This window comes from Ascaphus truei, chromosome 14 (genome assembly GCF_040206685.1).
Source record: "Ascaphus truei isolate aAscTru1 chromosome 14, aAscTru1.hap1, whole genome shotgun sequence".
NCBI lineage: Eukaryota > Metazoa > Chordata > Amphibia > Anura > Ascaphidae > Ascaphus > Ascaphus truei.
The window spans coordinates 39,532,186-39,542,263 of NC_134496.1; the positions used below are offsets into that span (position 1 = coordinate 39,532,186).

At 41.7% G+C, this 10,078-nt stretch overlaps 1 protein-coding gene across 1 annotated transcript; it reads right to left on the reverse strand.

Moving 5' to 3' along the window:
* Positions 1 to 2,233: 2,233 nt before the first annotated feature.
* LOC142465468 (uncharacterized) lies at positions 2,234 to 6,708 on the reverse strand. The gene has a single exon (XM_075569423.1). It carries the CDS (start codon positions 6,706 to 6,708, stop codon positions 2,626 to 2,628), a length of 4,083 nt encoding a protein of 1,360 aa, XP_075425538.1. The 3' UTR covers positions 2,234 to 2,625.
* Positions 6,709 to 10,078: the final 3,370 nt, after the last annotated feature.

The following is a 10,078-nucleotide window of genomic DNA, read 5'->3' on the forward strand; positions in this document are numbered from 1 at the left end:
TTGAAAAAGGATCATTTAGTTTAATCCTTTGGACAAAGCATTATAAACCTGCAAGCCACATAGATAGATAGATAGATAGATAGATAGATAGATAGATAGATAGATAGATAGATAGATAGATAGATACTGTAGATTAGATAGATAGATAGATAGATAGATAGATAGATAGATAGATAGATAGATAGATAGATAGATAGATAGATAGATACTGTACGATAGATAGATAGATAGATAGATAGATAGATAGATAGATAGATAGATAGATAGATAGATAGATAGATACTGTAGATTAGATAGATAGATAGATAGATAGATAGATAGATAGATAGATAGATAGATAGATAGATACTGTAGATTAGATAGATAGATAGATAGATAGATAGATAGATAGATAGATAGATAGATAGATAGATAGATAGATACTGTACGATAGATAGATAGATAGATAGATAGATAGATACGATAGATACGATAGATACGATAGATAGATAGATAGATAGATAGATAGATAGATAGATAGATAGATACTATAGATAGAGAAAAGTAATCCACTCCAGCAGGAGCAGACACAAGACAGCACTCAAAGGTAAGTAAGAAAACTTACCTTTGAGTGCTGTCTTGTGTCTGCTCCTGCTGGAGTGGATTACTTTTCTCTTACTATTGGTATAGGACATGCACCGCAAACTGTTTATGGTATTGGGAGTGCCGGATGCCCCATTTGTTATAGATAGATAGATAGATAGATAGATAGATAGATACGATAGATAGATAGATAGATAGATAGATAGATAGATAGATAGATAGATAGATAGATAGATAGATAGATAGATAGATACTATAGATAGATAGATACTATAGATAGATACTATAGATAGATAGATACGATAGATAGATAGATAGATAGATAGATAGATAGATAGATAGATAGATAGATAGATAGATACTGTACGATAGATAGATAGATAGATAGATAGATAGATAGATAGATAGATAGATAGATAGATAGATAGATAGATAGATAGATACTGTAGATTAGATAGATAGATAGATAGATAGATAGATAGATAGATAGATAGATAGATAGATAGATAGATAGATAGATAGATAGATAGATAGATAGATACTGTAGATTAGATAGATAGATAGATAGATAGATAGATAGATAGATAGATAGATAGATAGATAGATAGATAGATAGATAGATAGATACTGTACGATAGATAGATAGATAGATAGATAGATAGATAGATAGATAGATAGATAGATAGATAGATAGATAGATACGATACGATAGATACGATAGATACGATAGATAGATAGATAGATAGATAGATAGATAGATAGATAGATAGATAGATAGATAGATAGATAGATACTATAGATAGAGAAAAGTAATCCACTCCAGCAGGAGCAGACACAAGACAGCACTCAAAGGTAAGTAAGAAAACTTACCTTTGAGTGCTGTCTTGTGTCTGCTCCTGCTGGAGTGGATTACTTTTCTCTTACTATTGGTATAGGACATGCACCGCAAACTGTTTATGGTATTGGGAGTGCCGGATGCCCCATTTGTTATAGATAGATAGATAGATAGATAGATAGATAGATAGATAGATAGATACGATAGATAGATAGATAGATAGATAGATAGATAGATAGATAGATAGATAGATAGATAGATAGATAGATAGATAGATACTATAGATAGATAGATACTATAGATAGATACTATAGATAGATAGATACGATAGATAGATAGATAGATAGATAGATAGATAGATAGATAGATAGATACGATAGACAGATAGATAGATACTATAGATAGATACGATAGATAGATAGATAGATAGATAGATAGATAGATAGATAGATAGATACTGTAGATAAATACTATAGATAGATAGATACTGTAGATAAATACTATAGATAGATAGATACTGTAGATAAATACTATAGATAGATAGATACTGTAGATAAATACTATAGATAGATAGATACTATAGATACTATAGATAGATACTATAGATACTATAGATAGATACTATAGATACTATAGATAGATACTATAGATAGATAAGATAGATAAAATAGATAGATAAGATAGATAGATACTATATATAGATTAGATAGATAGATAGATAGATAGATAGATAGATAGATAGATAGATAGATAGATAGATAGATAGATACGATAAATAGATACGATAAATAGATAGATATATAGATAGACTAGCTGAGAGACCCGGCGTTGCCCGGGATGTGAAGCGTGAATAAGTATGTGTAAATGTTGTATTGTAAACTTGTAATGTTATGTGAATGTTATGTAATATATATAAAAATTGTATTTGTGAAAGAAAAAGAGTAGAAAGCACATGTATATGAGGGCAATTTTGTTAAGTGTATGTTAATTGTTAAGGTTGTTAGTTATGAAAATGTAATTGTTGTAAAGGCTTGTTGAAATATGTTTATGTCCATTGTTGAGAGTAGTGTATTTGATGTAATCGTGAAGTGTGTGTTGGTGAAATTGTTTGTAATAAAAGATGAGTGCAGTGAATTGAGTGAGTGATTGTTTTGTTGATGTTGGTATGATAATATGTAGAGATGATGGAAATGTACCAAAGTGTATGTTCATTGTAATGCTTGTTTGTAAACGACATTTTTGGTAGTTCCACTTGGAGCAAAGACGTACAATTGTTGTGGGGATCCGACTCTAGAGCACGCAACATATAACTGGCCGTGGGAGAAACATGGTGATTCTAAGTTGATACCAGTGCACTTTATAGATTGTCCTTGTGCTTTGTTAATGGTGATAGCAAAAGCTAGTTTGATGGGGAACTGTAGCCGTTTGAAAGTAAAAGGCATGTCTGTAGGAATGAGTGGAATGCGGGGGATGAAGACATCTTGGCCTTTGGCGTTGCCAGTTAAGATAGTAGCTTCAATTAGGTTGGGCATCAATGTTTTGATGCACAATCTGGTTCCATTACAAAGGTTAGGTGTGTGGAGGTTGCGAAGTAGCATGATGGGTGATCCAACTTTCAGACGAAGGTGATGTGGTGGCATTCCAGATGGTTCCAGGGAGTGTAGGAATTCAGTTGGATAGTTCACGGCTTCATCGTTATCCACAACTGTATCTATTGAGTTGTATTGAGTAATTGTGTTTGGAAGAATGTCTTGAATTGCATTATTTAGGTCATTGACAGAAGTATTTTTGGCAGCAAGGATGGCTCTTTCACAGAGCCACTGGTGGTTTGTGTAATTGCGTAATAGATTTGGATAGACGTTATGTATGAGATCTTGAAGTGATGTCATCATGTTACAAAAATGTGTGGGAAAAGCAATTTCACCTGATGTTAAGTCAGTAGGTAAAGTACCTTCACCAATTTGAAGAAGGGTGTCTGCAAAAGCTTGGTCATTTGAGTGGCCCAGAAGTTGTACTCGCATATTGGTTGTTAATGGGAAATGTTTAACATGTCGCCATAAAATAGAGGACTTGAGGCATGCATGAAGTTCGTCTGCTGGTGTGGATCGTGGGATGACTGGAAGTGTTTGTCTGAAATCACCAGCTAAAAGAATGACAGCGCCACCCATAATTTGTTTATTGTTGCGCAAGTCTTGCAAGGTTCTATTAAGGGCTTCAAGTGCTTTTTTATGTGCCATGGTACATTCATCCCAAACAATAAGTTTGCAAATTTGAAGAACACGTGCTTGTCCAGATGTTTTGGTGATATTACAGGTTGGATTTTCTTCATGAGCAATGTTTAGCGGTAATTTAAGAGCTGAGTGCACAGTTCTTCCTCCATCCATAAGAGTGGCTGCAATGCCAGATGATGCTAGTGCAAGTGCAACATCATTGTGCATTCTGATTTCGGCTAGGAGTAAATTAATGAGAAATGTTTTTCCGGTTCCACCTGGAGCATCAAGAAACAGTATTGCACCTTGTCCATTGTTGATGTGCTCCATGATGTTCTCATAGGTGTAAAGTTGTTCAGCAATTAACATAGGTTTTCTTGTTGCAACATATTGTTTGAGCAGCGAAATATTGTATTGTTTCTCTCGCATAAGGTCCGTATTGAGTACATCGTTATGCTGACGTTGTGGTGCTTGCAGACCTAATTGAAGGAGTGTTTTGTTATTTATAGAGAGACATGTATCTTCTAACAATATGAGTACCTCGTTGAAAATCTCAGGTGAAAAGTGAACATTGAGTGATGGATTGTCTCTCTGTGCTTTGGCAAGTATATCTTCACTCATGCTTTCTCGATATGTGTCCCATAGAGTGTTGGGGTTTGATGGATTGCAGGTGGTAAGGATAATGGCAAAAAGGTTGCGAATTTTTACTGGTAATGAGTGTAATGCAGCTTCGGCTAATGTAGTATTCCAGTGTTGATCATCCTCTAGTAATCCAAGTTTTTGGCAAGCTTCTCGATAAGTCTCACAAAGTTGACCGTTGACATTTTTAAGAGCGTCAAATGAAGTTGGGCCTGGAATGGTATGAAGTAGCATTCGTAGAAAGAAGCATTCAGCATTGTTTGGGTGAACTGTGTACACACGGCCCAAGGCATCACTTGCAAGGGCATCAGTTCCGGGAACAGCTATACCCTGCTTTCTTTTCTTGAAAATTTTTGTTGATGTATTCCAAGTATAATATCGTGGAGTTTCCGGATAAAGCAATGTCCTTGCAAAAGAGTCGTGTTGACATAATTGAAAGAAGGCAGTTAAAGTTGTGTTTGGTGGTTGAGCAGCAACTGCCTCTGCATTGTGAGGTGTGAAGTATACTCTCTGTCCATTTTCTAAATGAACAGTGAGGTGAACAACGGTTGGGTGTCGTTCGTGAATGGGAAAAGCTAAAATCCTCCAAACGGCTTCATTACTACTGATATATCTTCCCAGCTGGTAGAGCGTAACTTCGTCCCTGATGTGTTCATTTGTTATTCCAAAAATGGCCATGTCGCTTCCCTTGTTGACATACTTGCAAATGTATTTAATAGATTTAACGGAATTGCAGTATTCAACATTAATGTGTGCGTTATACATTTTAGTTAGAAGTGGACAATATGGAACAACCCATTTGTTGTCAACTTGGATGTTTTTGTTGCCTCGAATAGTCATTGTTGCTGTGTATCCACCGTCTGTGGGAGCGCGTCTTCGATATTGAGGATATCCATCATCTCCACTTTGTGTGTCTGCAATGAATGGTTTAGGAAAAATTTTTGTGCATTTACCGTCTTTCATACATGGTGCGTGAATATTAATGTTTCCACATGGGCCATGAATCATATTCTTTGTGACTATTGCAAATAGTATTGGGTCTTCTTCTGGATGTGGCAACTCTGCTGAGATAACTTTATCGATGTCTATGGCATGTATTTTTTCTTTGAGCCATATAAGAATATGAGCATGTGGAAGACCTCTTTTCTGCCACTCAATTGAGTACATCCAGCATCGTGTTTGTCCAAAGATATAAGTCTTAGTGATGATGTGAATTAATGTGATTAGTTTTTGTCTAAATACTCTGGCAATTAAGTCGTGTCGATCGCTGTGTGCCTGTCCATGCGCAAGTTCAATTTTTATTTCTGGCCAAGCTGGATTACATGTAAATGTAATAAAAAAATCTGGTCGTCCATACGCTCGAACATATGCCATAGCGTCTTGAGCATATTCGTGCATGTGTCGAGGACTTCCTGTGAATGTTGCTGGTAGAATTAACATTTTGCCTATGTTGTCAACGTGACCATCATTGCCAACAGCATCCTTTAGATGTATGTATTGATCAACGCGAAGTTGTTTTTGATGTAAACGTATGTATAGAAGACGCTCACTTTCAATTTTAGCATACATGTCAACAATAAACTGATGAAATAGTTGGCGACAATGTAAAATGTGGTTTTGCGATGCATCTCGTATCATTAATCTGTATGCGTAGAAGTCCATAGCGGAGACAGTTTTTTTAGTGTTTGCTTGGGAAGCTGGGTCTACTTGCATGATGTTGAAGTGATAGCCATCGTCCCCGTTCCAAAGTATGAGAGGGTATTGAAGAGCATCATATGAGCGATGTGTTTCACAAATGCGTGTGAGTGAATGAGCACGTCGCTGAAGAATGATGTCACGTGTATTAAATTGTTCCCCTGCTATAACAATAGCGACTTCGTTGATTTGTGGAGCATTAAAGCGACGTTCATGTTGGCCCACTGGTGTTTTGTCAGCTCTGATAATGACTTTATAGTCATCAGTTGGCATGAGTTCAAGTGATGTTTTGAATGTGTTAATGAGATGGTTGTGTTCATGTAACATCCTTTGTAAGGAGATGACAATATCACGTCTTGTATTGGGTATCCAATGGCATCTTTGATCAGCTTGTTGTTGTTCATCACCCATGAAGTAAATTTGCAAGAATTGTGGATCTTGTTCTGGTAATGGGAGCAGAGAGCCAGCCCTGTGGTAAACTTGACCTTGTACTTTGAAAGTACTTTTAAATCCTATTTGTTCCACTATAGATGTAGCACCAAAGGATGTCATTTGGAAACAGGAGTTGTATTTGCGTATGTTTTGTAGAAAATGTTTAGATTCTGAAGTTGTGGCTGACATGTATGAAATAAGTGGATCTGGTGGTGAGTGTAGAGGTGGTAGGTGAACTTTGCCATTGCTGCAGCACATTCCAGCTGATTCCTTGTGGAATTTCTTTGCTTGACAGTAGCGGCATATAGTGTCCATGTGTCCAATGTTGACGTTTGGATGTTGGTGGTATAGTATGTGTGGATTATATAGAAAAGCAGCGCGTAGCAAAGTGTAATGTGTTGAATGCGTTAATGTAGTATATGTGTGTTGTTGTTGTTCTTGTACTGTCTGTGTTGTTGTGTTTAGTTGTGCTCTTGATGTGCGCCGTATTGTTCTGTCTTTAGCAAGGCGTGTTTCATGTTGTTGTTGAGTCTCTGTGGCTCTTGATGTTGTAGCTCGTAGTGTATTTTTAGCCAGCCGTATTTTCTGTTCTTCTGGTGTCTCTGCATCGCGTGATGTTGTACGACGTTGTTGTTCTTTTGCAAGGCGTGCGTCATGGTGTTGTTGTGTCTCTGCAGCGCGTGATCTTGTACGACGTAGTTGTTCTTTTGCAAGGCGTGCGTCATGCTGTTCTGTAGTCTCTGCAGCGCGTGATGTTGTAGCACGTTGTTGGTTTTTTGCAAGGCGTGCCGCATGCTGTTCTGTAGTCTCTGCAGCGCGTGATCTTTTAGCCCGTTGTTGGTCTTTTGCAAGGTATGCCGCATGCTGTTGTGTAGTGTGTACAGTTGGTGGTCTTGTACTACTTTGTTGTTGTTTTGCAAGGTGTGACTCATGGTGTTCTTGAGTTTGAGTGGATGTTGATGTACTGGGTGTGTCTCTGTGTTTTTGTTGTTGGTGTTCTCGTTGTGTCGCTCTTCTGATTCTGGCTCTGTCTCTTTGTTGTGCAAGGCGTGTTTGGCGCTGTAGTGTTTGATTATCAGGTGATGTTGTGTGTGTGTGTGTGTGTTGATGATTTTGTGTGTTATGATGCTGTGTGTTTATTTATCCCTTTGATGTAGCTGGTGTGTGTGTATTATATGGAAGTAGTGTGTGATGTTGCTGTGTGGTATCTGTTAGTGTTGATGTTGTGTTTGTGAGTATTTGTTGTTGAGCGATTGTGTGTTTTTGTGTGAGTTGGTTGTTTTGATTTTGTGTGTGCATTTCAAAGTGTGTGAAATTTGTGTGTGCATTGTGTGTTGTATTAGATATGGTTGTTGTGTGTGTGTGCGTGTGAGGTTCATTGTCAGGGTGTGTATGTTTAGTTTTGCGAAGGTGTTTTTTTGGTGGCATGTTTTGTGTTGGCAAGAGGTGTTGTTTGTGTTGTTGTTTTGAAGTGCTGTATTGTAGGTGGTGTAGAGGTGTTGTGTGTGTAACTTGAGTTGTTTAAAGTATATTGTGTGTGTGTGTGTTGCGGTAGGTGTGATGTGTGATGTTAGCAAAGTGTTGCAGTGTGTGTGTGTTTAGTATACTTCCTGATGTTGTTGTGTCAACGGAGACTTGGATGGAACAGCGTTCAGGTGTAGAGGTGTTCAAGGCATCCGGCAGTGGTCTGTGAAAGGGTTGTAAATGGGTTAAGTGTGACAGTATTTATGGTTGTTTACTGGTTGTTGTGTGGTGTGTGTGTGTGTTTGAATGTTATGTGTCTTGGTGGTTGATTGTGAGTGTTGTGTGAATGTTGTTTGTGTGTGAATAGTGTGTGTATGTGTACTTTTTTAGTGGTGTGTGTGAGTATTGGTTGTGTGTGAGTGTGGGGTTGGTGGTTGTGCGAGTGTGGTGTGGGTATGTGTTTGTGTGTTGTTGATTGAGTGTGGTGTTTGTGGGTGGGTGAGTGTGGTGTTGTGTGTTATGTGTTGGTGATTGAGTGTGCGGTGTGTGAGCGAGTGAGAGTTGTGAGTCTTGGGTGTGCGAGTGGTGGTGGGGGGTGTGATTGAGTGTTATTTGTAAGTGTTGGTTGTGTGTTGTGGGTGTATGTGTGAGTGTTGTTTGTTTGGTGCTCAGAGGTGTGTGTGTGTGTGTGTATGTAGGAATTTTTCTTGTGTTTGGTGCAGGTGTGTGTGAGTTATGTGTGGGTGTTGTGTGTGTTGGTGAGTTGAGTGTTTGTGCAAGAAATGACACAGACGGCTCCAGTTTAATGGTGTTCCAAATATAATTTATTTAAACGAAGAGCTGAGTTAGCGTGGCGTAGGGGGTGTGTTGCTGTACACGTTTGGGGGGGGGTGGGGGGTTGATGTCAAAGGGGGTTTGGTGGTCAGCCGTGTGAATTTAAATTTAATTGAGTGTAGTGTGTCTAGGAGCAAGGTGAAGGGGAGGTGTGTTTCCAGTGGTTAGGGTGTTGTTGGGAGTTATGGGATTGTTGAATAGTTGTTGTGTGTGGCGTATAAGCACAGGAGTGTTGTGTGTGGATGAGGTGGTGTTGTGTGGGTGTGTGTGACTGTTGTGTGTGTGAGGTGAGTTGGGGAGGTGAGGAGCATCCCGCGATGTGGGCGTGGGGGGGGGGTTGATGTGTGCGTGGGGGATGTGGGGTGGGAGGGTGGGGGATGTGGGCGTGGGGGATGTGGGGTGGGAGGGTGGGGGATGTGGGGTGGGAGGGTGGGGGATGTGGGGTGGGAGGGTGGGGGATGTGGGCGTGGAGGATGTGGGCGTGGGGGATGTGGGGGGGAGGGTGGGGGATGTGGGCGTGGGGGGGGAGGGTGGGGGATGTGGGCGTGGGGGATGTGGGGTGGGAGGGTGGGGGATGTGGGCGTGGGGGATGTGGGGTGGGAGGGTGGGGGATGTGGGGTGGGAGGGTGGGGGATGTGGGCGTGGGGGATGTGGGGTGGGAGGGTGGGGGCGTGGGGGATGTGGGGTGGGGGCGTGGGGGATGTGGGGTGGGGGTGTGGGGGATGTGGGGTGGGAGGGTGGGGGATGTGGGGTGGGGGATGTGGGGTGGGAGGGTGGGGGATGTGGGGTGGGAGGGTGTGTGATGTGGGGTGGGGGATGGGCGTGGGGGATGTGGGGTGGGGGATGTGGGCGTGGGGGATGTGGGCGTGGGAGGGTGGGGGATGTGGCCGTGGGGGATGTGGGGTGGGAGGGTGGGGGTGATGTGTGCTGGGGGGGGGTGGATGTGGTTGTGGGTGATGTGTGGTGGGGGGGTGGGATGATGTGGGCTGGGGGGGGGTGATGTTGTGGGGGGGGATGGGATGAGGGGGGGGGGAGTGGATGAGGAGGGAGGGGGGGAGTGGATGAGGAGGGGGGAGGGGATGAGGATGGAGGGGGGGGAGTGGATGAGGAGGGGGGGGAGTGGATGAGGAGGGGGGGGGGGTGAGGAGGGGGGGGAGTGGATGAGGAGTGGGGGGTGAGTGTATGAGGAGGGGGGAGGGGATGATGAGGGGGGGAGTGGATGAGGAGGGGGGGGGGAGGGGATGAGGAGGGGGGGTGTTGTTAATGGCGTGTATTTTACTCCGGATGAGCAGGATGCGGTGGAGGTGAGGAGCGGGGGGGGGGGGGTTAATGGCGTCTTTCTGGCTCCGGATGAGCACCATGCGGTGGAGGAGAGGAGCGGGGGGGG

Bases quoted from the DNA above. Each gene is read 5' to 3' on its own strand.
- LOC142465468 (XM_075569423.1), bottom strand. From the start codon at position 6,708: ATGGACACTATATGCCGCTACTGTCAAGCAAAGAAATTCCACAAGGAA.